Source organism: Pseudopipra pipra, chromosome Z, assembly GCF_036250125.1.
Source record: "Pseudopipra pipra isolate bDixPip1 chromosome Z, bDixPip1.hap1, whole genome shotgun sequence".
NCBI classification, from domain to species: Eukaryota; Metazoa; Chordata; class Aves; order Passeriformes; family Pipridae; genus Pseudopipra; species Pseudopipra pipra.
This window is the reverse complement of record NC_087581.1, coordinates 8,477,496-8,503,106: the sequence shown is the minus strand read 5'-3', so window position 1 is coordinate 8,503,106 and position 25,611 is coordinate 8,477,496. Positions and strand designations below refer to the sequence as shown.

At 46.5% G+C, this 25,611-nt stretch overlaps 1 protein-coding gene across 5 annotated transcripts in view; it reads right to left on the bottom strand.

Annotated features, from left to right (window-relative positions):
• The window catches only part of DNAI1 (dynein axonemal intermediate chain 1), a 140,761-nt gene that overhangs the window by 16,561 nt on the left and 98,589 nt on the right, over nucleotides 1–25,611 (bottom strand). For 3 of the 5 annotated variants that reach the window (XM_064641389.1, XM_064641388.1, XM_064641390.1), the window contains 2 exons: nucleotides 24,780–24,879; nucleotides 11,694–11,879 (listed from right to left, as the gene is read on the bottom strand). In XM_064641389.1, coding sequence (XP_064497459.1) covers nucleotides 11,694–11,879; nucleotides 24,780–24,879 — 286 coding nt within the window. Of the gene's footprint in view, nucleotides 1–11,693; nucleotides 11,880–24,779; nucleotides 24,880–25,611 lie in introns of those variants that run through there. The other 2 variants (XM_064641391.1, XM_064641392.1) reach the window with 2 other exon arrangements.

Sequence of the window (25,611 nt, the reverse complement as noted above, 5' to 3'; positions counted from 1 at the left end):
CTGGAATAAACCTTGTGGACAGGAAAGACACAGAAGTCATTAACCTTGACCACAGGAAGACTGTGCCATTGTCTCCCTTGATATCCTGCTCCTGAAGTGAAGCAACAGATCTATATAATGTGGGCAGAAATTGGTAAGACCCAGTCGATAACTGTACCCAGAGCAGTCAGCACTGAGTTGTGCACAACTCCCACAGCTCCACGGTCTGGAGGGGATCTGGACAGATTTACTATCAGTACTTGGACATTGGGACAGACGGGAAGGCTGCAGGTGTCCCGGAAGGCAGGACTGGAATTGGAAATTACTTTGTTGGACCAGAGATGTGACCTGGAAAACCAGTATGTGATTTAACAAGGACAAATGCAAGATATTGCAAGTGAGCAGGGACAATTCCATGCAAAAATACAGGGAGGGAGTGTTCTGCCATCAAGCTTAGAGGCATAATCACCTGGATGGGACCTGGCACTCCCATGGAGCTGTGAAACAGTGAGCTCTGCCACTGCAGAGGAACAGGAGCATCACAACCGGTCATGTGAAAGGATCCCTTTGTGCTGGGGAGGGCAGTAGGAGAGCTGCACCCACAGGACATGGTGCAGCAAGGACACAGCTCACAGGATGTGGTCTGGGGGATAATGAGAAGGAGATTTCGGCCCAACAGGTGGGAGATGGGAAACACAGCAATGTCGAGGCAGAACAGGTCTTTGCACTGACCAGGACCCCATGAGGGGGGTCAGGAGCTCAGACACACCCCAGACTGAGAGCAGTGGGATCATAGGCAGCTTCCTGGTGAGATATGGGAGCACAAAAGATCAGGGGATGTTTGCTCTAAGGCGGCTTCACACAGTTGGTGTCTGGGATCCCATCTCACAGAATCAGTCAGTGAATTGGAGCATAACAGTTTTCCTCCCGGAGAACCTTGGAGCTGCTTTGATTGCAGCCGTCACTGCATCTCCCACAGCCAGCGGGAGGTAAGGCAGCCCCTCTTCTCCTCTGCTTCACAGGGCTCTTCCTTTTCTCCATGGGATAAAAATAATCCTCTTGCGTCAGTTCCATCACCGTAAGCAGTAAGACGTTTTATTCATCGGCGATTCCTTCTCTTCTCTCATTTAAACAATTCTCCATTGAGCCCATCAAATTAATTTGAGCAAGGGACATTTGTTTGGCCTGCCTTCAGGCACAGGTGTCTCCCCTTCTTTTCTTTTGGAGGAGGTTGGATAGGTGGCATGAGTCGGGGAGAGGCTTGGGAAGGGCTGGGAGCAGTGCGATGGTTTCGATCAAGACAGGCAGGGGCATGGAGGTCTGCAGATAAATGCACCCAGTGTCAGAAAACACACAAGTGAAGTCTGAAAGTGAAGGGCTTTTTAGAGCAATGCATTTGGGATGTGTTTTACAATGACACAATCAGGGAGCTGCCCTCTGTGTCTCCCCAGGCAGCCTCAGCCCTTTCCAGCTCAGGCCAGCTGCCTGGGGAAGGCTGTGTCAGGCTCTGGCAGTGGCTCAGGAGCAGTTACAGGGATATGCCAGATATCAAGCTGTTCCTCTGGCCCTTGTAGCTGCATTTCTTCCTATTCCATGCCATGACAAATTTCCTGCCTTTGTTAGTGCAGCAAATACCACCAGGTTTTGCAACGAGGGACACTGTCCAACAGCGCTCAGTCGATTCCCAGAGATAAGGTATGTAAAATTACAAGTAAGGAAAATTTGAAGAGCTAAAAGAAGAGTAAAAGCCCACCTTCTTCAAGCTCTGGAGCATTGCTTGGTTCAGTGAGGCAAGGCAAAAACATGACTGGGATGGGTCTTGCCCATGAAGACCACTGTCCTGTTCTCCATCCCCGCTGAGTGAGTCCTCAGGTGCTCAGGACAGTGCAGAGCCATGATCCGGGAACAATTTGTTCCATTTTTCCACCTTAATCGCATGATCAGTCCAAATGGAGGCCAAACCAACCCCTGTGAAGGTGCAGAGCCAACAGGGAGCTGCTTATTCGTGTTCTAGGCATTTTTGCACTTTTCTGGTCAGGACACCCATGGGATGTGTGCTGTTCCCTGCCATGATCCAGCTTCTCACCCATTCTCTCATACAACTGCCACATCTTCCATCTGCTTCACACCTGGACCTGCACTCTTATCTTCCCCTACTCACTCCTCTGTCTGCCAGGATGGACAGCACAGGGCCAAGATGGAATTACTGGGCAGGAGTGGTAACAGTGTGCACATCATTGCTGTGTCTGCTAGTTGTGGGTGAGCATCTTTTGGTGCCCTGCTCCACTTCCTAATTTTCATGAGTTCTCCAGCGACCTGGCTGGCCCAGCTTGAAATCTTGGCCTTGATAGTCTGTGACATCCAAATGTCAGGCAGGAGGCAGGAGAGCCTGTCAGGAGCTGGGCCCCAGTGGGACAGAGTTGTCCATCAGTGCACCCCAACTGCAGCTCCTCCCCTGAGGTGTGACGGTATTGGATGTGTCCTAAAAGCACTCAGCAGGAGAGAAACACAGAGAACAGGCTGTAGATCCATGGAGTCTCTCAGGCCCCAGCCACTGCTTTGCACTTTGTCCCCATGATGAGCTCTTGCCTTGTCCTAACACACCCCGTGGCTCAGGCACAGAGCTAACAAGCTTTCCTCCTCCACACCCCTGTGCAGAGCCAGGGCACAGGAATAGCTGCACTCCTGAGAGCTGCTTGGGGCTCTCTGGCAAAAAAATAGCTCACCCTCAGATGACCTGGAGGATAAGCACCCACATTACCTCCTTCATCAGGCCACTTTAATCAGTTCTGGCAGGGGACTGAGCATCCAATTGTCACTTCAGGGGAGGTTGCAGGCTGGAGACCTGCACCCTCACTCAGCCATTGCTGGGGGAATGAGAGTCTCCCAAAAAAGCCTCAGCCTCTGGCTCTGCCAAAAGCCTGCTTTGAAAATAGTTTATCCCCCTGGGGGTCTCTCTGCCTTTGTACTGGGGCTGTCATTCAGGCAAAGAACTGGTGATTTCTCGGGATCCCCCAGTTTTCTGGAGGGGACTTAAGTCATCTGCATGGAAACAAATGCACAGAGGACAGATTAAAGCAAGAAAGGGAGGACAGGTGAGCTAAGCATCCCATAAGGTTGGTCAGTGCCTCTCTTGCCACAGCACTGTGCTGTGTTCCCTCCTCTGCTGTCATGGCTTTCTGCCAAGGCACTGGAGAAAGCTGAGGCTCTGGCTCAAAGAGGAGCTGTGCAAGTTGAACAGGCATATTCAGGCAATCACACATCTAACCAAAATGCAAGTCCTTTGAAATGTAAGGCTAAGCTCCTTCTCATGCATTAGGCATTTCCCAGGACAGGCAGTGACGGGCTCCTCGGGCTGCAGAGGAACAAAGTCCACACTGCTGAGACTTGGGGAGCTCTAGGATGGCAGACACCAAAGTTCAGACACAATCTGTGCACAAAAAAGAGGATGAAAAGTCTGCAGACAAAACAGTACTTGTAGCAACATAACAGCACCAGCAGGGAAAGGTGTAAATAAGGCACCACTAGAAACCATTTTTGCTTGTCCAAATTCAGGTTTCAGTTACTGAGGACAGCAAATCCAACGGACACAAACCAGATTTATATCTAGAAGGTCCTGACTACTATTGATCCCAAAACCAAATCCCCATAGCATTTCTGTCCAAACTGCTAGTATTGCAAAATGGAGCAGTCTTGCATCACTTTCAAACATAGGCAAACCTTTTTATTACATAGTTCCTCAAAGATGAAACTAGAAAGTCAAAGACAGTCCTCTTGACTTTGTCAGTATCCCCCTGACAGCACACAGCACCTCACAGGATGAGATTTGCACTTTAGAAATTATTCATAAGTACTATGGAATTTTTGTAAAATGGGACCTTTTCTTGCTTCAGTTGCCAGTGTTTCCATTTAAGATACTAAACACACATCACCCTGACCACTGGGAATTGACTTCAGCTTAAAATAACTTGTAAATATGCTGATGTTGTCTCTCCAACAACTGCCAAACATAGCAGCCACAGAGAGTGACATTACACAACAAAAACAAGGTTGAAGACATGTGGCCAGGAACAGTAAAAAGAAGAAAAACTCCTGCTCTTCACCTTGGGGTTCAGCATTGCTTCTGTTGCACAGAACTCTCTTCTCCCCTCACTTAGTTCGATGCAACTTAAAAATTATTTCTCCAAAAAAGAAGAAAATAGATTTAATATAGAGAAGATTCAAGTCCTTTAGATCCACTGCTGGTTTGTTTGGGTTAGCTGGGTGAGTATGTGAGTATTTAAGGTTGCCACATCTCTGTCCAGGATCCAGAACTCCCTGTAACTGTGGTGTGACACTCTTAGACATCTGGATTTGTGCCTTAGAGCCACTCTCCTGTGAACAGGGACTATGTCCAGGGTGTCTAGGTAAATTTCCAAAGGCTTCAGTTTTGCCCAAGAAGGACTATAGCCTGCTGGCACATGCACCACCTCATTTCCCAAGTAACAGCTTTCCAGGATTAAACAGTCCCTTCATTTTATCTCAGGCTATGTGAGATTGCAAGGAACCTGATGTGGGACAGTGGAAGGCGAAGGTATCCTTGGGGGCTGTGAGGGTCTTCCTGCTCATGGGTTTCCTAGCACAATGGCAGGGCAGGAAAGTGTAGTGGGGAAGGAGAAGGTGGTAGGGGCACGGGAGCCTGCTTTTGTCAGTATTCCCTTTGGTAGCTGCTGATTTACAATCATGAGTCACAGATCTGCATAGCAAAACAGCCGCAGGCCACAAGCAATGCTGCTCACACCCTGGCAAGCTGCACAACAGTGGTGTGGCCTCTTGCTGGGACCAGCACACGCCAGCAGCAGAGACTGTCAGAGCAACCACCTCCAGCCCTTCCTGCTCCACGGCTGGCTCAGAGCCACCTGTTCATACACGTGTCTCCAACCCACCCATCTTGCAGGCCTCCAGCTCTGGGTTTCCTTCCCGTACCAAAATGACACAGAAAGCTATGAATGATCAGGAACAGGGTTTCACAAGTATCTGGATGCACCCATGCTCCTCTTGCATGCACCCATGCTAGCTCTTTCCCTAGCAGTAGAGAGAGCAGCTACTTGCAATTAGACTAAATAACAGGGGAGGGACTGAAAGGAAATAAAAAAGCATTTGTAAGCCTCAGAGGAAGCTATCAAGCTGCAGGTCAGTTTTTATGAGTCCCAAGCTCAGTTGTGTGTGTCTCCTTAGCCAGAGGCCAAGCTGCCTCTGGAGGAGGCAGTCCTGATGAAAGCAGGGCACAGCAGCACTTGATGCCAAATTCCTCCAACACTGCTTGTGCTCTATGCTTCTGGGTCACTGAGCAATTACCCAGTTCTGAAGAGAGGAGAGGAAATCCACCACTGATTGAGCACCACAGAAGCACTGAGGGAATCTCAACGAGAGAGGAACATTTGCATGAAAACAGAAGGACTAGGAATTACACCACTAAAAGAACAAAACTTGAGCCGTTTGGAGAGCAGACAAGTGCTTTTCTCTCAGACAGAATGAGAGCTGTTGAAATGTAAAGTTAAGGGACCAAATACACTTTCCTCAGTGCTAAACTACTCACCAGTCCAGAACTGACCTTGGAGAATGTATCTAATCAATAGCTTCCTTCCTGAAATACAGTCACGTGTACTGTACCTCATGGGACAGAAGGAGGGAGTTTATGTTCATCTTTTTGTGCTGGTTGGTTCATCCCTCACACCTCCCACAGCTACAGGAAAACACTAAGAACAGAAACAATCTCCTGATCCTTACCTCCTTCAAGTTTCTCCCTGTCACCCTAGGTGATGGCAACACAAGGCTACAAAGCAGTGAGGTTCAGGACCAAGAATCCCACTCTCTGTTTACACTGTCCTTGCCTAGTACCTGCTCTGGATCTGAGCTGCATCCCACTGAGACTGGGTATAGGGATGAAAGTCACGTCCTTTACTGAGACAGCACTGTGTGCAGTGGGTGCTGCTGGGGAGTATGAGGAGGAAGCAACTCAAGTCCCAAGAGGTCGTGAAGGAGACAATGCTGGGGAGGTGGATAGGTTGAAGAAGAGATTTCAGCCATTCTCCTATTGCCTCCTTTAAACTTTGCACACTTCCTCCAATCTTCCCCAAATGCCCTTCCCTCTTTCATCTCCTTAAAACCCCAACATACTCGCACTGTCCATCCCAGTCCCCTTACCGTAACTGATCCCTCCTAGACTGTGCCAACAGTTATGGTCAAAGAGCCACAGTGCTTCATGAAGCAAAATTCGATGCCCCTCCCTTGGCTGAGCAGTCTTGGGCTGGATTTGGCCAAGGGCAAAATCACCAGTGCTGCAAAGATGCAGCAGGGCACAGGGAGCCCAGAGGTGACACTAGAAGGTGTGATAAGGCATGGGGAGAGCAGAGCAGCTGCCCAGCATGTGCACATGGACAGGAAGGCTGTGCACAGATCTGGAATGCATGAGCAGCCGTGTTCCCCTTCACACTCCACTCATGCCTGGCTAGACCCTGTCCATCAGGATTCACTGCATGGGAAGAAACACAACTGTCCCCGACGGACAAAGAAAGAAGTGTCTTGCATGTGAAGAAATCAGTAGCAGGAACAGAGACTGAGATAATCATCCTAAATAATCCAAGAAAAATATCCAAGACAAGCATCAGGCCAAGAAGCTGTCTGCCTTCTGGCCATCAGCCTGGGTACTGGCCAAGAAATTTGCCTTAGTCTCAGCAAATCTGTATTGTAAGCTTTCTTTTCTACTCCTACTCTGCTGTGGTCTCCCAACATTTCTAAAAAACACTGCACACTTTTTTTTACTATCTTCTCCTTACTTTTAGCATTGACAGGGGTTGTGCCAGGCTATTTTAGCAGTTTATAGAAAACCAAAGCCCATGAGCAGCTACATTCTTCTGACTGTGATGACAAAATGCTTTAATTTCTTCCAACCCTCGAGTGAAACCCGGAAGGCTCACTAATTAAACAGCTCTGCCCAAAACTGATTCTTCTTACAGTAATGCTTCCCTCGGGTGAACTCAACCACCTAAGGTCGTTAAAAATTAGAAATGATACTTTATAAGTTGAACAACTCCTGCCTGACATCCACTGCAACATTTAAGGAGTGCTTTGAGTCCAAAAGTGGCTTGGACAACAGCAGAGAGCCACTTGTTCCTACTGCTGCATCTTAAAATACTGCAAGCATTTCTGTCTCCCAATTCTGAGCCCTGTGAGTAGAAGGACCCAAAGCAGTTTCACTGGCCTACTTGCACAGGACAATACTTGTTGCAATGAGCTTTCTGCCCAAGCAGGGCTGGGTGCTCAGGGAGATGTTGTTCAGCATGGCCAGTGCAGGACCATGATGGTTGTAGTTTGATTGCAAACACACCTTCAGCAAGCTCTGCTCTCTGCCCCGTGGTTGCTCTTCCCACATGGTTTGGGTTCAGCTGTCTTTGCCCCCCTAAGCTCCCAGGCTCTTGGAGCTGATGCTTAGCAGTTGGGTAGTGCATTCCTAGAAAACTCCCAGGAGTTCACACAATCCTCCCACAGTGTCCACACAATCTAGAGACAACAGCAATAGGCAGAGGAAAACCTATACCAGGATCACACCTCATGGAAACAAATACAGCTCACTGCTTTGGGGCAAGAGGATGTCTTTGTCCTGTCCCAGAGACTTCATCTGTGGGACTAGGGAGAGCTCCAGGACCTGAATGACCAGGGCGTAGACACAAGGACACCTGCTGGGCTTGATGTCCCTTGTACACAGGACCTCTGTGCCCTCTGTGTGTCCTTGACACAAATGCCTAACAGGTGGCAGAGCCCCTGTCTCCAGCTTCCTCTCAACAACAAATGCACCTTTTCCCACGTGCCACTAAATGATTTAGGATGCCAAAACTCGCAGGGGGTTTTAGGCATTTTTTGAAGATTTTACTGTATGTCTTGGAGAAAGTCACTTCTGAAAATACCACCTGACTGCTTTTGAGAAGTTTCCCTTTCGGCATATTTGTTCTGCCAAGTGTTCATAAAAGAGGCTGTGCTAAAGTCGCTGACAGCAAAACTCAGAGTATTAAATAACACTTCTTAAAGATCCCCAAGTGTTTTACAAATATGAATTAATTAAGCTGTGGGTCAACCCAGCGAATTATTCAAAGAGCTCTTGAACCTTCCCTCCTAGCTCAAGGGAGGGACCAAAGTCTTATCCTTATCCTCCCTATTTCCACTTATCTACCACAACACCTTTACCTAACAGGCAAAACAGAATAAATTCAGTATGCCTGAAATCCCAAGCTCAGTCTCTCTTTGTAAGCCCTATTTTGTAAGCCCAGCGATAGTTAAGGAATCTGCAGAACATGGAGCAGACAGCACTGTGTCTGTTTTTAGGGGAAGAATGGGGTTTGGAATGACATGTGGCTATTAAGAGTTCTCTCAAAAAAGGTTGATTAGTCTGCTCTTCATACATGTCAAAAGCAGTTGTCCCAGCTGCGTGGGAAGGCAAACCCCTGTGACATCATTGTGAAACAGACAGGCAGTGGGACCTGTCTGTGCCCCTTTGGAAGCCTAGGTTCTGCCAGACCTCAGCAAAAGGTGCCCTTCCATCTCCAAAGGAGCTGACAGAAGCAAGACCAGGCAGCTGAGCTCACAGATACTGGGGTTGATGTGAAGCACTGGCTGTGGCTTGTTGGGTGTGGGGCAGGTGTCCCCACTGGGTTCTATGGGGATCTATAGTGAAGAGAACAGCCTGAGGTACCCAGGTGCTGAGCCAGGCACAGACAGGTTTATCTGAAAGGAGACAGCTGGGATGCCAGGACTCCCCCACACAGTTTTGAATCCTCTTCACTTACAAAAATCTCTGAAGTTCCATTACTGTTAACTCCACCGTAGGGACTCCCAGAAAAGAGGGAGAAGTTTAGCCATTTTAAAGAGGAAGGCTGCTTGGACAGGGTAAGGGTTTAAAGAGCACATTGACTTGATCTTTAGAGGAGCCAGGATCAATACTTTGGAAGCACATCTGACTTCCCACAGTGAGATGATACTCCTGCAAAGATGGCTGGAGGCTTGGTGCCAAGGACACAAAGAGTTGTGCAGGCACAGGAAGGAGGTAGACAGGGCGACAGAGTGGATGGCACCTCCTGTTCTGCCAGGGCTTGACTTCCCCCTGTTAAAGCACCCTCATCCATTGCCTAAACCACCGCTTGTTCACTTGCGGCACAGAAAGGCGACTAAGTAGTCTGGGCCAGATCCACCACTTTGCCACCACGCTTCATGTCATCTGTTTTAAATTCTCCTACCTTTCAGAGACAAGCTGGCTGCAGCCAAGGAACCTGTACACATAACCAGCCATGCCTGAACATCCCTCCTTCCTCTCCACATGTAAAGGAAACATTTAGTTCACCATTTAGTGTCCCTTCAAACTTAACCAGGCCAGCGGAAGACAGATAGTTTAATAATATCAGAGCAGCAGAGTCCATTTCCATCCCATTTATATGTTGCCTGGGATATAGTACCTATTCGTTTAAGGTCAGCAGAAGGTGATTGAGTCACTCATGAACTAACAGTTTAAATTGTTTTGTCAACAACGTGCAATTTTGCTTCTAAAGAAGGTCAGCAAATGAGAGGACAACATTCACCCCTGCACAGAGGGCTGCAGCTGGCCACCAGCAATGGAAGGAAACATTCAAATCCATACCTGAAGGATGGCATGCCATCCAGAGGGACCTGGACAAGCTTAGGAAGTAGGCCCATGGGAATCCCAGGAGGTTTAATAAAACCAAGTGGGAGGTCCTGCACCTGGGTCAGGGCAACCCTCAGTAACAATCCAGGCATGAACAGATCGAGAGTAGCCCTGCTGAGAAGGACTTGTGGGTGCTGGTGGGTGAGAGGCTGGACATGACCCAACCATTTGCACTCACAGCCCAGAAAGCCAAACATGTCCTGGGCTGCATCCAAAGCAGGATGGGCAGCAGGTGAGGGAGGGGATTCTGCCCCTCAGCTCTGGTGAGATCCCACCTTCACTGCTGCATCCAGCTCTGGGGTCCTCAGCACAGGAAGGACATGGACCTGTTGGAGTGAGTCCAGAGGAGGCCACCAAGATGATTAGAGGGCTGAACACTTCTCGCAGGAGGAAAGGCTGGGAGAATTGGGATTATTCAGCCTGGAAAGCAGAAGGCTCTGAGATGACCTAATTGTGGCCTCCAGTACGTTAAGGGAGCCTACAAGGAAGATGGAGAGGGACTTTTTACAAGTCCATGTACTGACAGGACAAGGGGGAATGGCTTCAAACTGAAAGAGAGCAAGTTTAGATTGGATATTAGGAAGAAATTCTTTACTGTGAGGGTTGTGAGGCACTGGCACAGGTTGCCCCAAGAAGCTGTGGATGCCCCATCCCTGGAACTGTTCAAGGCCAGGTTGGATGGGACTTTGAGCAACCTGGTCTAGTGGAAAGTGTCCCTGACCATGGGATGATGACTTTAAAGATGATCTTTAAGGTCCCTTCCAACCCAAACCACTCCATGATTCTGATCCACAGCACAGTATTCCTGGGTGCTGCTCAGCTGAGCCCACAGCTGGGGAGTGGAGTGGAGGAGAGCAACCACATTTATGTGTGTGTGACCCACCTCCACTGCTTAAGGCCTTGTGCAACAAGGGTCCATGGCAGACACTGTGCTCAACCACACCCAGAAAGGACTCATTCTCCTCCACAGCCCCCCACAGCTCAGCTCCAAACAAACTGCCATGCTAATGTTTTCTGTGCCCTCTAAGCACAGGGAAAGATTCACATTTCCAGTGGCATCCAGCTGAAGGAACTTTTTTAACATCACTCTGAAGACTGTGGTGTGACACCAGTGCGATTAGTTCCTGGCCAAAGACCCTGCCTAATACAGCAGATTAGTAGAGTATATAAAACATTTGGGAGTACATAAATAAAAGATGATCATCTTGAGAGATTGCTTTCTTGGATTGGTTCTAAAAAGCCTGAAAGATTCCACTTAGAACAAGACAACTGGATATGAGAATTACAAGGGCTCAGAAAGGACACTGCATTTACAGCAATTCAACTTATAGCTGGATGAAGACCAGAAAAAAAGTCCAGTAATGGATCAGTGTGAGAGAGATCACCATCCTTCACAACTGGCCCTCACAGTTGGGTAGGAAAAATACTTCACCAACTCACAGAGGCACATGTATCTCATTGCTGTCACTTGAGATAAGGATCCCAAGTCTCCTCACACATTAAAGAACACTACTTGCTCATTTACAGAACAGTTGACATGGTGGTCAGGGGACAGGCTCTGATGCAGGAGCACAAGAAGACAGGCAGCACAGGTTTTGTGGGAGGACTTGGGAAAGTGTTGGGTTCTCCTTTACTTTTTACAAAGAGTTCTGCAAGTAAAACCCAAAGTTCAGAAAATATGTGAGCTTTGGGAAACAAATGAACCTCTGCAGAGCTTCTGGACCAGAGCTTGTTTGAATCATGGTGAAAAAGTTTGCCCATGGACAGCAAATCCTTTTTCCACCAGTCCCCACTCCTGCTCAGGAGCAAACTGAGCCTTCCTACTCATAGTGGAACAGAGGCATGGATTTAACATTCTACCCAAGAGGTTTGAGGTAGTTGGAAGCACCTCTCTAGAGAGAGCAGTTTTGCCAACACTATTGCACGGAAGGAGAGGGGACAGTGATAAGGCATGGAGAGACCTGTTTGGTACATCCATGAGGGGAATGCAGCTTATCCTTACCTTGGGCATCTTGCGCAGGTTGGGAGAGAGCTTCAAGGATGTGATAAGGCCTCGTTCATCTCCAACAATGATAATAGGGAAGACAGGATTAAATTGGATGTGGGTTGTTTTATTTTTCTTCCTGGTCACCACTAGCTGGGTGCAGAGAGCTTCATGCTTATTAATGTTCAGATCAAACACATGGGCCTGGGGAAAAAAAAAGGGCAAAGAACACAAACAGGAATAATTAGGCAAGAACATCCCTCAGCGGCAGAGTGCTGGCTGGAGAAATCAGAGAGAAAAGGTCCCATGGGGAAATATTCCAGCCTCAGCACACAATTGCCATCTGTGGTCAGGGCCATGGTTCTCTTTTAAGTAACCAGTGTGCAGAAGCCACTTGTGCAGCTTGTGAGGGACTGTCCTTCTCCTGCAGGGTCTCATGGAGCAAGGACCACTTCTCTGCTGCGGGTGCAAGCCTTGGCAAAGCTCCAGCTGATCCAGGCTGGAGAAGGCTCAGAGCCAGCATTGTAACTCCACAGGTCTTAATCTCCCTTCTCAGTGGAAGTAATGAGACAAACAGGTGTTAAATCAGAGTCTAACACAGACTGATGCCCAAAACAGGGAATGCTGTCAGAAATTCTGATTGCTGTTTGTTACAGAGCATTCTAACATTTCCAGCTTAATAATAACAATAAAGACTCAAACCAGTAAGTAATAGGGAAGTGATGGGAACAGGGACAGTATGATTAAGGGTGTACCCTGGCGTAGTGCCAGGGAAGCAGAGGACAGCTCTGCTGGTAGGCCAGTCCAGCTGCTTCAGACATTACACCTACACACATGTCCTTCTCCCACAGCATCAAGACAAGTGCCAGGTAAAGATTTGCCAAACGAGAAAGGTGAGGATGGAGGGAGACAGACCTGAGGACCCACTCAGGCAGGATTCCCACTGGTATGGACCTCAGACCTCTGGCACTGATATAGCAGTGACACAGACCTGCCACATCACCAGCTGTGCATGATAATTCACATTTCATTAAGACTCCAGAGGGAGCAGTGGCAGTTACTCGAGAGAATGTATTAATTTAACATTATTTCCCAATAATTGCAATTTGCTCCTGTTATTGATACAGACTGCAAAGGTTAATAAAACATGATGTTCCTCTCTTCCCCAGCGCTGAGGCAAGCAGTCTGCAGCATGGTGGACTCCCACCTGGTGTCCATCATGAAACTTTCAGCTTTACATTTCTCTTCCCTTTTCTGTCTTCAGAAAAACTAACGAAGGGAGTATTTTATGCTAACAAGTACAGTGGGAATATAGGGGAAATTAGGACTGAACTACTTGAAAACCTCCTGACAGCTGTGTCTTGTTTACCAGCACTTAAGAGACAGAGGAATCATATAATTTCAACAGTACGCCATGCTCACAATTTGAATCTGAAATCTGACAATGCTACCCTACAAAAGTTTATTCCAAAGAGCATGGAAGGTTTTGTATCAAATCAGTACATTTACCTTACCATTACACACCAATTTTATCTGAATCCATGTATAGCAAAGAGCTGGGCTGTGTGCAAACAAAAGTTTCATGAGCTGCTCTGTGTTCATATGACTAAAAGCCCTATGCCAGTAGCAATTTGTGATGTCCTTGGTCTGGCCAGAGTAAACAAAGATTTTACCAATGCAAAAAACAAGAAGAGGAAGACTCCTTCCAGACTGAAGTAAAATAAGACTTTTCCAGATGGAAAAACACTTGAAAAGTGGACAGGGTTCTCAGGCATATTTTGAAGAAATCCATGACAGTATAACTCCAAAAGACAATCAGCCACAGATGAGGATCTGCAGTTTGGAGAGCTCTTCCCCAGTCAAAAAAAGCATAGGTGAAAGCATGGCAGCATTTTTATCTGCTCAAAATATCAGATGCCAGCATTAAATACTGAATCTCGACCTGACACTTGAGGTCTCAGAGTCCAGCAAAGGTAATTCCAATTTCCTGTCCCTAGACATAAATAAAGGTGGCTGTCCTGGCTTGTACTTTACACCTGCTGTCTTACCTATTCTGTAAAAAAGAACAAACACTCTTTCAAGCCTATCAGTCTCCCATGACCCACACTCACTAAAGATCTAATTTCTTGCCTTCATAGAATACACTTTTATTAATTTAGTAACCTAAGAGCCTGGGAAATTCCCTCTGCTTGAGCAGCATTATTTAATCTAGTTAAAAAAGAAAAAGGCAACAGGGAATTAGTGGCCAGGTTTCTTTTTGGCAGCCAGGTCTGCACTGCTGTCTGTAAGGCTCTCACTGTATCCCACCTGCATATCCTGCCCAGTTCTGCATTGGAGAAAGACAGCATGTCCGAAGGCTCAGTGTTGGAGTGCTGAGCAATTTAAATTACTCTGGGTGAGGCTGTTTTTGAAAAATGTCACGGACAGCCGAGACAAGCACAATGCCTGGGATGAGAACTCGAAACCATCAGCAATGTGGAGAAGGTCAAAAGCAAACAAGTTTATGAATGTTCCTACTATAAAGCTCCTCTTTTATGAGCTTCTAAACAAATGGGCTTGTTTTCCTTTGCCAAGGGAATCATGGAAAAGAACAAACTATTTCAGTACTTCAGCTGGAAACATCAGTCTCATATCAGCTGTCAGATGCAGCAGATGAAGGGGTGGGCCAGAGGCACCAGGAAGGACTTCAGAGGCTTTGATTTAAAGGCTTATGGCTACTCTCAGGAGAGGGGGAAACAGGATCAGACCAACACTGGTTTTGGTGCTTTGGGAATACCCTAAAAGGGGCACAGGGCTTCCCACAACTTGAGGAATGTTAACAGTGCTGCAAAGCAGCAGAGCGACATGTGACCAGCACCATCTGCAGAGCTGCCTTGGGCTTTGGGCAGGGCTTTCTGCCCAAGGAATGAGAGATTGAAACCCTTCAGTCTCCTTGAGATTCCTGCTCCCACGAGCTGCCCTGCTGGCTCAAGTCCAGGGATTAAGGATTATAGAGAAGGATCCAGCTGGATCTCCCACCCCAGAGACTCATCACCAAACACACAGGTTCTCTCCATCCCACTGCCACAGTGGCCTCTGTCCCTCCAGAGTACAGATCACTACTTGCAGGCAGATATGGCCTCTCAGGTCTTGTGAGATGAGCCCTCTCAGAGTATATGATCCAGCAAAGATCAACCACAGCCCACAGAAGTGCCACCCAACTCCACATGTGACTCGAGTATCAGATTCAGGGGCAGCAGGGTGACCAGAACCAGAGACACATCCAACCTCTATCCATGGAGCAGAGGTTCCAGGGGAAGGAACTCATTCAGCAGCACCCAGATGAGACCTAATACTCAGACATTGTCAGGCAGCTGATGCAAATGGGCATTTTTACAGGGGTTGTTATTTGTATCAGTATCCTTTTGGAGCTCACAAACCAGTGAGGTAACCAGTGAATAACCCCCCCTTTCCTGCCAGCTCTGCACCCCACTTCTCATGCTGCCTAAGCTGGTCCCTCACTGCAGGTGCTGAGACCTGGGGCCATCACACTTGCTCACCCACACTCATCCCAGAGCAATACAGAAGCTACAAAGTGAAGGTTTCAAACATCTGATTTTCAGAGTGTTTCTATTTTGGTGTGTGTCAGCAGAGAAGGGAACAGGAGCCTCCTTACAATGAACTTGCTTCTATCAGATATACTTTCTTCAGATCCCATAAAAGCAAATCAGGAACCTGCAGGATCTGGAGCTCTACTGCTTGCAGACCACAGTAGATACCTTCTATTTTTTTCTGTTTGTAAGCTAAAAATAAAACAGGTAAGGGCACTTCAGTTCTTCTTTACAGAGTCCTTAAGAACAATATGTGGTCACTTGTCCAAAGGAACATAAATCAGACTCCAAGAACAAGAAACCTGGAAAGAGGCATAGAGAGAGAGAGGTAAAAGAAATCTGAAAATGTCCAAAATAAGAAAGTGCAAGAACTCTCCTCTGCTCCCCCTAGCTTAAGTGCAGGGGAATAAAGCTCTGGGCAGTAACCAATAACTCCAACAGTGATTTTACTTATGATCCCTTTAAACCTCCATACCCGCTCCAAGAAAGCACAGGAGAACACGTCCCACTTCCAGGTGAAGCCTAGGCTGCTGAGCTAAGCAGTTCCTTCCAGCATGGGGATTTATGAGCTGGCATCAACCACAATCAAAAGAAACCTAGACCCACACTACCAAAGTGCTGGACAGTCTGATGTAGATACGCCAGGCAGATGCTCAAAGCAAACCTCTTGATGGAAGGACAGCAACTCTGATAAGTCAGTAGTCCCTGAAAAGCAACACTGAATTTAAGCAGATGCCCAGTTATCTCTAAGGTGGGGACAGGTGAATTCTACAGTTTCTGATGGTTTTTATCCAATAAGAACAATTCTAAATTGCCATTACAGTAACAGCAGAGCCTCCGTGCTTGATGTACAGGCGATAATGGATCTAAGTCTACTGTGTTACAGTTGCAGAAATATTTGACATAAAGAGCTTCCTTCATTCCTGACTCCTAAACAGCCAGAGAAGAAATTCAATTCAGTTGCATCCAGACCAACAGCTCTACTGTCTATGAATCATGTAAATGCATGTCACCTCCCAAAATCCAGCTGTTCCCCACTGAGGCTCCACATAGCTGCACTGTAAGGATGGCACAGTTCATGTCCAAGGCTAGTACCACAGCTCTAGCATCAAACCATGCTCAGAGTTTTGAACAACTCATTTCTCCCCACCTGCTCTACAAACTGCACTGACAGCCTGAAAGCCAGCCCAGGCTCTCATGTGTTCAACAGCTCTGAGGTGACTTGGAGCCCTCTGTCCTTATAGCCTTTGTCAGCCCCTGCTCTGCAGCACCAGGGAGGGAAATGCAAAGGGATATGCAGGGGAGCTGGACCTTCTAAACAGAAAAACCTCTCTGCCAGCAAAACAAACTACTTGACTTTTGTGGCCTACGAAGAAGGGAGCTGAAGAGCTACTTTGACCTACCTTGCCTTTACTTTATGCCTCAAACCCCTGATGGGTCTGCAATGGCTGCAGCATTCACTGTCCTTTTATTCCAGCCTTACAAGCCTTCACTCCCCAACAGAGGTCTGGACAATGCTAATATGTTCAAAAACAACCTGATGGCAACCTGAACCAAGGCTAGGGGGATAGATATATAGATATATAGATGTGCAAAAACAAGGCAGATGTGCCGGGTAACTCGGCAACAAAGAGCAAAAGGTGAGGGGTAATTTAATACCATGCTGTCCTTTACCAGTTGACATCTCTTTCAGTGCTTGGCTTTCACTGTCCTTTGTGATCGATTTACCTCATTTTCTTGACTGAATCATCCATTTGCAAACTCCACAGATGATTTGTTTCAAACTCTCAGGTAACATGTTTAACAAGTGGGCAGGCCATCCCCAGCTGTCAGGTACCAAGACAGCTGCTGGAGCATCCCAAAGGCACTGGGCAGGCAGGGCTGTTCACAGCTTGTGTCAAAGCCAAGCTGCCATGAGGTGAAGGCCTTACTTTGCATGATTTCTATACTGCCAACTGTAGCCAGAAGAGCTTCCAACTCAGTTAATTTTCTCTGGGAGGACATTTTTGAGTTACAAATGAGCATTGTAAGATGGTCCTTAGTCCCTCTGACACCCAGGGCATTCAGGGTCTTGGCAGGAAGAAAGGAGAACTGACTCAGAAAACATTCATTGCCTCCCCGCTTCTGCAATGACAACACAGGAATCTTGGTCCAGCTGTCCTTATCCCAGCACTAGGCACTCCCTAAAATTCATGGGCTTTCACAGCACTTTCATATTACTGCTGAAAGAAGAGACCCTAGCTCTGTTACAGGTATGTTCAGAGGCACCATCGAGCTTGGAGGATGAACAGGCATTTGTGAAAGCTACTTTTTGGGCTGAGCCAGCTGAGTTTTGCCAGCCAAGAGCTAGCTGCATGTCCTGGGGTATGGGAGAGGGCTCAGCACATCCCTCTGTCCTGTAGCATTCCAGCCCACTGCTCCCAGGCGCGTGACACAGCAGGGAAAAGAACGCCTGTGTCACCTGACTTAACTGTGGAAGCTGCTTCACTGTAAGGCCTCCTCATCTCTCCTCCTCATTCAGTAAGAATTGGGTCATTCTCAATTTGATATGGTAGGAAAACAGCATCAGCCTCAGCTGATTTGACTCAGCTCCCACGAGTCAGTAAGAAATTAAAGCCTCAGCATGGAGAAGAGCTGCTATTCATTCAGACAGGCTGAGGAGCATTCGGCCTCTTTTGGAAACCCTGAGATATTGTTTAACAAGAAAGTACTTGTTCATCCAAGCTAACTTCCTTGTCTGTCACCACTTGTGCCAGCCTGGCTCTTCTCTGAAAGCCTCCACGATTAAGATAATCTCCTTCGTGTCTTGGTCCTGCACACTTTTGAATGCTGTTATCTGGTGCTAAATAGCTGATACAGCCTACCCCTGAGCTAGTTGCACTTCAGCTTGGTCTAATAGGATTCTTGTATGTCGCCTGTGACTATTGTTTTTTTCCTCTTTAACATTAATATCATGCTTTAGAATGAATCACAAAGACTCCTGCTCTTCATGTTTGTAATAAATTCAATGTTACTTTTCAAATCACTTCTGAAAGGGGAATGTCAAACACAGAAACTAATCTGTGCTGAACTTGTGTACTAACCAGGCTGAGAGCAGCTGCAATCCCTCCTGCACAGCAGAGATGACCCTTCCTTTCAGAGTATACAAAGCCCAGCCTGAGCTCAGGTTGTGCTGGAGTGACTGCCCCTTGCCTGTCCCAGGTTTGGCTCAGAAGAACAGAGTAGCAAGAGCATGGCAGCACAGGCAGTCCCCAGCCACAACCTCCCTCAAGGTCCTGCTGCTTCCCCAGTTAGTGCTCATTTAATATTGCACATTTAGTTTGTGTCTTTATTGAATTTCATCTCACTGATTGCAAATTGCTGCTGAGGCTGTCACGCTCATTTACAATTTCAGTTCTGGCACTAAAGCACTCATAAGTCTTGCCCGCTTAGTCCCCTCACAATTACTGCTGGGTTTCAGTGCCAGCCCAGTCCCCAAAGCATCCCTGCACACTCTGCTGAGGATGATTTCCATCATGTCATATCCACTTGCTCTCCTGTTTGTAGTTTGCTTATGAACTTGTGCCAATCATGTTCCCGAAATCAACCTATAGGTATGTGTTACATCCCCTTCCTCTGATCTACTGGGCCTGTTACTCTCAAGAACTGGGCCTGTTACTCTCAAGAACCAGTTTCATGTGATATGGCCTTACTAAAGCCTCACTAGACTGCCTGTTCCTTGATCTACCAATGCTTACAAATAGAACAATCAATGATTTGTCCCAGGATCTTTGTGGATAGCATATTTAGGCTGGCTAATCTCTTCTGCACTGTCGTCGTCCTGAATACTGGGCGAAGAGTCTTTCCTCCAATCTTCCCTACTCTGCCATCCCATCACAAATACCTGATGAAGAATAGGGAGACTATTTCAACCAGTCCCTTAAGTGTCTCAGGACAAACCTCCAAGGCTGTGCTACGTGAATACATACCATCTGTGCCAGTCCTTCTGTGACCTCTCTATTGCGACCCACAGCCCAGTCCCTGAGGTCAGGCTGAAACTCCATCCTCATAGATTATGACCAAGCTCCACCTGTCCACATGTTGGCAGGGTCCTGGCTATGCTCTGCCAGGCAGAGTCAGCACTGGAGACTGGGGCATGGGCAAAGGCAGGCAATTGCACAAGGAAGAGCAGCATCATGTCTGATGGGAGAGGCAGTCACTGCTCTCTGCCACCTGCACCCCATGGCAGGCCAGCAAAGCTGTTCATAAGGCAGATATTGAACTGTCATGGTTTGGAGACTGGCATTTAAAATGAACCAGCACAGATTCAGGTCATTATAAAATGCCAAGGAATAAAGATCAAGGTTCAGGAGCTGCTGTCTCTGTACAGAAGGATAGGACAGACAGCTGGAGGCACTCTGTGGCCAAAACACCAGAGGTCCAAACTTGCAAATTCAAACCAGTGAGGAACCATTCTTAGCAGTGGCCAGTAACAAAGAGCAGAGACAAGCAGCTTTATAAACTCTTGTAGACTCTCCTGATGGACTCTGTGCTCCCAGCAGGTTTTTATGCAAAGTCTAATAGGTAAATCAACAAACAAAATATTCTGAGATGCTGTTAAAGTAATTTTTTCATTCACATGTGTTCATGAAGCAGAAAAAGGCAGACTTGGTTCCTATACGACCTTTAGGTTTTGCAGCAGAAGAAAATGAACAGTTTTACAAGAAAACCATCACTTTACTGTAAATACAATTTCAAAGCTATTTTAAGAAAGCTCCTGCCCACTTTAGCCTACTCAAAGGTCCTTCTGAGTGACAGCAAAGAGACTTGTGCTCATTTACTGCTTTTACACCCCACCATTTCCCTAGCCATGGTGCAAAGAGCCAGGAAAGACTTTGTCCTGCAGAGGTAGTGGTGGCCCCACAAGGCATGGATAAACCCCATGGGCTACTGCAGAAGCATTGAAGGAAAGACTCAAATGCAGCAGGCCTCTGTAGTCATGTTCATTGTCCTGACACCCCTGGGCAAAAGCATCAACTGATGCTGAGGGGTCTGCTTCGACCTCTGATTCATGCCCTACAAAGAGAGGGAGGATTAAGCCCAAAATACCTAGTGAAATATTTGCAAACCTTAAAGGTTTAACAAACCTCTTATCTGCAAAATCGTTCATGCTTTTAAAGACAGACTGGCTTTTGCTTCCAGTCAGTGCTAAATAGGCAGCAAGTTTGTGCAAACTGCTCTATGCACACATACACTAACCATTTCTCTCCCACCTGGGAAAGAATGGGCATCAAGACCAGTAGGCAGAATAACTTTGCCGTGTTATCCCATGAGTGAGACACAACAGAAAGCTGGTCTTCAAGACTTCTCATTCAGAACAGTTGTACAAACAGTAAAATAAGTTTATATAAGCAGGAAAGGGCACACTTGCTTCCTGAGCAGCAAAAACCTTTCACTGATTTCCTGAAGGTTTGGATTATTTCAAGAATTTCACATCTTGAAAGGTCAACAGCTTCACTAATGGGGAAAAGCCCTGGAGTGTATGTATGACCAGTTTTCTCTGTAGAGTGCATACTTGGATAACATTTATCTTGAGGCTATCAATATTTACTAAAGATGGTTATAATATCACCTTCCTCTTGCTGCATCAGTAATGAGGAACACAGCCCTCAAAATCATGAGAGCAAATGGACTTGCACTTAGTGGATGTTCCCCAGCCTGTTGTAAAATCCCTGGGATCCTCCCTTTTGCACAGGACATTTCATAGCATCATAGGGTTAGAAGGTAATGCAGGTTGTAAATGATCCCCCGAAGTCCATCTGCCTAAAGCAGGCTCAGCTCTGAGGTCAGATGTGGTTGCTCTACCCAATCTGCATTTGAAAACCTCCATAGACAGAGATGGTACAGCCACTCTGGGCAAGCTACTTCATTCCTTAACTCTCTTCACAGCTAAAGTTTTTCCTTATATCCAGCCCAAACCTCTCATTTCAACTCACTTCAGCTGTTGTGTCTCATCATTGCTTCATGTGCTGCTGTGAAGAGTTTGGCTCGAACTTAAAAATTACCTCCTGGCACACTGGTGGGTTCCTCCTCCAGGCTGAACAAGCCCAGCTTGCCCACACCATCTCAGTCATTGCATGGGGCAGCTGTGGCCCACAGCCTGGGATCCAGACATCTCGGGACACTGGTGACATAGCTGTCTTTGGCTATTTTAACAGTGCTAATAATTCATGCATGAATTCAGCACAAAAAAAGCAGCTGCATGCCCAGAAGTGGAGGAAATGCCAAAACCATTTCCTTACTTAAGGAAAGTAAGTAAAAGAAGCCCAAAAGGAAATTTCAGGTGTGATTCCCGCCTTTACATGTTTCAGGGTTTTCTTCCCCCCTGCTTTAGGCACAGAATCTCTGTGATCTCTCCAGGCCATCTCCTACAGAGCCCTGAGCGCAGATACTGATGTAAGTGAAATAAAATGAGGTTAGAGAACACCTTGTGTTGTAAATGGTAAAAGCCTGACATGAAGAAAAAGACTGGCTGGGATGAGAGATGTGCTTTGGAAATCAAAAGAAAAAAAAATTGGAGGTAGATTTGAATACCTAGACCCTTACACTTAGGGTTGAGGAAATCTGGGGATGTTGGATATCAGCTTATGGTAATGACAGAGGACAGACAAATAGGAGGGGTGGAATTAAATCCTGTGACGTTCAGCAGTGGATTTTGCACACTGATTGAAACCAAAGCTGAATGCTCTGTAGCAACCACTCTGAGTGCATCCAGCAGAGAGTAGCTTCCATAAAAGCAGTTGGCTGTCCAGTCCTTTTTAAATCAGGCCACTTATTTAGGCACCTAGTTCTAGAAGTGGGAGGTTTTTTCCAGGAAGTGTTGGCATGTATGTGCACATCTTGATGAACATTTTATTTTATTTCAATTTTCATTGCAAATCGTTTATGCTCATTCTGAAATAAAATGGCCAACAGGCAAAGCAGGAGACTAAGGAAATTACCCAGAACATGATGGAGAGCAATAGTAGCAGTTACTATCCACTGCACCAGTGGCAGAATATCCATGTTCCGGTTATTTATGAAGAGGCAGTGCTGTCCAAAGCAGATGCTCAGCTGCCAACAAACACATTTTATCATAATGTCCCTGATATTTACAGCTTTTATTAAGTCCCCACCTCTTGGATTCATGTGGATTGAGAGATTTTTAGATTCAAAAATGCCCCAATTTCCGAGTCAGTCTTAGGGGGCTCATGAATACGTTTTGGAAACATAGCATCAGCTTGAATAAGAAAAAGTGTTTTACAAAATATGCCAGGTATCTCTTGAAGACTGCAATTAGGGCCTGATTTTAAAACAACCTCCAGGCAACCTTCAAATTTTTCAGGCATGATTACGTGCAGATGCAAAGATAGAGGCTGTTTATGAACAAGAGGCCTTTAATGTTTTATTTTCTGGCTCCATATCCTGTACTTTTCTGTACTGTAGAATCATAGAACATCCTGTTAACGTAGATTTTTTCCCAGCATTAATGGAGCCTGCCCTTTGTGAAGTGCTGAGTTATCCTCAAGAAGTGCACTCTGCTATAAAGTGGAATATGTCCAGAAATAAAATGGCTGTAAACAGCTACTTATTTCCCTTCCACTGCGGATCTAGAAGGTTCTGTTGAACAATGGAAACTAAGCTATGTCTCAGAAACACTCTGCTGCAGCCAGCATAGTTAGTAGCTAACACAGCTAACACAGGCCCAGCAGCTCTTGCCTGGACCTGTCCTTCTAGGCAGCGCAGTTTTGGGCTGTTCCTGGTTGATGGCCACTCTTCTTGGAGTTTGGGATAAAAAGCATAAACCAGAATTAGATCCTGTTAGATTAGGTTCTACTTCTGGATCACTGATTTAGAGCCAAGGTAGGACAGCCAAGGTGAGACACCCTGGGTGCAGTGTTGCCAAGTCAAGCAGGCTTCTGCCTTATCCATAGCCTCATACGAACTCCAGGCCCATGGATGCTCCAGCTAACGTGGCTAGGCTGTGGCATCCTGAGTTTACAGGGAGACCACATGACCCAGTGAAGAGATTTCTATTGCTTAGCTTGGGAGAGACAAATTCACAGCCTGAGCCAATGTATCAGTGAAACTATTTTCTTGCTATAACACAAAGGTTAAACTGCAATACAGTTTCCAAGGCATCAGTTCAATGATAGAGATACATAAAGGCCATCCTTTTGCTAGAGTAATTTTGGCCAAACTGCACAGACTTTCCAGTTTATACCAGCTAAACATACAGCCCATGGTGGCAAAGCAACGTGGCCTCACAGCACTAAACCAGTATTGATGGATAGCTACATTTCCTGGCTACTCACCAAGCCCAAATTAACCATCTGAGGTACTGCAATGGATGGCTAGAGGCAAAAATATAACTGCTGTGATCTCGATATTAGGACTGGTCTAAGGAGTTCATTACCAAATTATTACTCTTGGTGACAGCCTCACATTGTGGGAATATGTTGATTTTATTTATTGAAACAAAATTCTATTGGCTGACCCTAGGCATACCACTTAAATTGATTTTTTTAATATCAATATAAACATATAACCACTTTATTCTATAACTTCTCTTTACCTTGAATCTTTGGAACCACTGCCCTGATGTCAGCTCATACTAGGGAAGTTCTGATCTCGAGAGTCATCTCTCCATCCCCAGGGATGCACTGAGGAGTTCAGTATTTCAATCCTGTCATGTGCAAGCTGCACACCTGCACTGATGAGGTCAACAGGAGAGCAGGAAGGGATTTGTGTGCATTTGCAACACCTACTTTGAGAAGGAGCGAGGGATTAATGCCCAGGGATATGTATGCCAAAGGCAGGAAAGCATAGGAAAAAGAAGCCTGTTTCCTGAACCCTGTTCTTCTCTCTGTCCTCTGAGTACCTCCTTCCCTGGAGTAAAAGGAGCAAACTAGGACTACAGGGAAGTTTTCCTGTGCTAGATGCTGGGGTAGCTTGGCCCTCAAGAAGCCCCTGTGCCTAGAGGAGAAGGCCCACTTGCATTTCTGATGGGCTTGTCAAGGCTGCAGTGAGATGTGCAGCTGATCCTCAGCACCTGCTAAAAGCACTCTGGCTTTATAAGCTGATTTAACACCAGCTGTTTGCATGATTGGGCTGCAGCTGAGGGATTTCTGGCCCTGTTGCTTGTAAGGGTGTGGTAGACTTCAAGGGGGAGAAAGAGTAAGAAATGCTGTTGCCCAGGTTTTCTCTTCTCTGTTGCTTTATGACGTTTGTGTCCTCTGTAATCAGACTGATCAAAAAGCAATTAATACTTTTAGGGCTCTGAGGTACCAAAATGATCCTGCCATACGGCAACAAGCAACTCAGGCAATCTGCAGCCAACTCAGCCTCTCACTGTGGTGGATTCCTGCTGGTGGGGGATCTGCAGCTCCCTGACATGCTTGGCCAAAATTGGGCTCACCCATTCCCATGCTCAGCCCTAATCTCCCTTGACTTTCTTTCAGCTCAAATCGGAGGAGTGTTGCTCTGAGCCTCTCACCTTGCCATCAATGGTGACTGCAGCAAAGACTGTGGAGGAGTAAGGAGACCATGCAACATCCCCTACAGCACAACTCAGGTCATAAACAAACATCGGAGTCCTATAAAAAAAGACACAGAGAGAGGAATTCATTTGGACACATGCCACTCTGGAAGTGTAACAATAAGCTATGAACACTTGGATGTTGCAGAAGTGAGAGACAGTGTATTTCTCTGTGTCAGATAACAGCCAGGGCCTGAGTCAAAGGCAAAGCAAAGCTGAGCATCAACACAAAAGACTTGGGATTTTGACCTGCTACAATGAGATGAGAGGCAGCACATTTCTTTCTTTCTGAAAGGATTTTGAAAGCTTCTCCCCAACACACATAACAAGATGGAGTCTCTCTGGTTAACAATCATATGGGAAAAAGTGATTTTCCCTCTCTGGACTTCTGACAATAATATTGAATCTTAGAGCAGTATTGGCAACGGGAAATATTTGACTCTGATTTACAACAAAATCAATTTCCTGATTGAAACCAGACATTCCTCAACCACTAACCCTGAACTTCATTCCATATTTTTAAGTGTTCCAATTTTTTTTTTGCCTCTCTGGCTCTTAGGATGTTTTCTGGCCCCTGAGGCCATAAGCCAGCTCCCGACATTTCTCTGTGGCATCACTCCAGGGGAATAACCCTCCCACAGTAGGTCCTGCCTGAAGAAAGCCAGGTCCAAAGTAAAGCAGCCAGGCTCTGCTGAGCTGCACTGCTTGGCAAGTTCCTGGGACAGTGAATGCTTAACTTTATACAAATCTGAGTCATCAGACCCAAAAAATAAGAAAGCAATTAGCATTA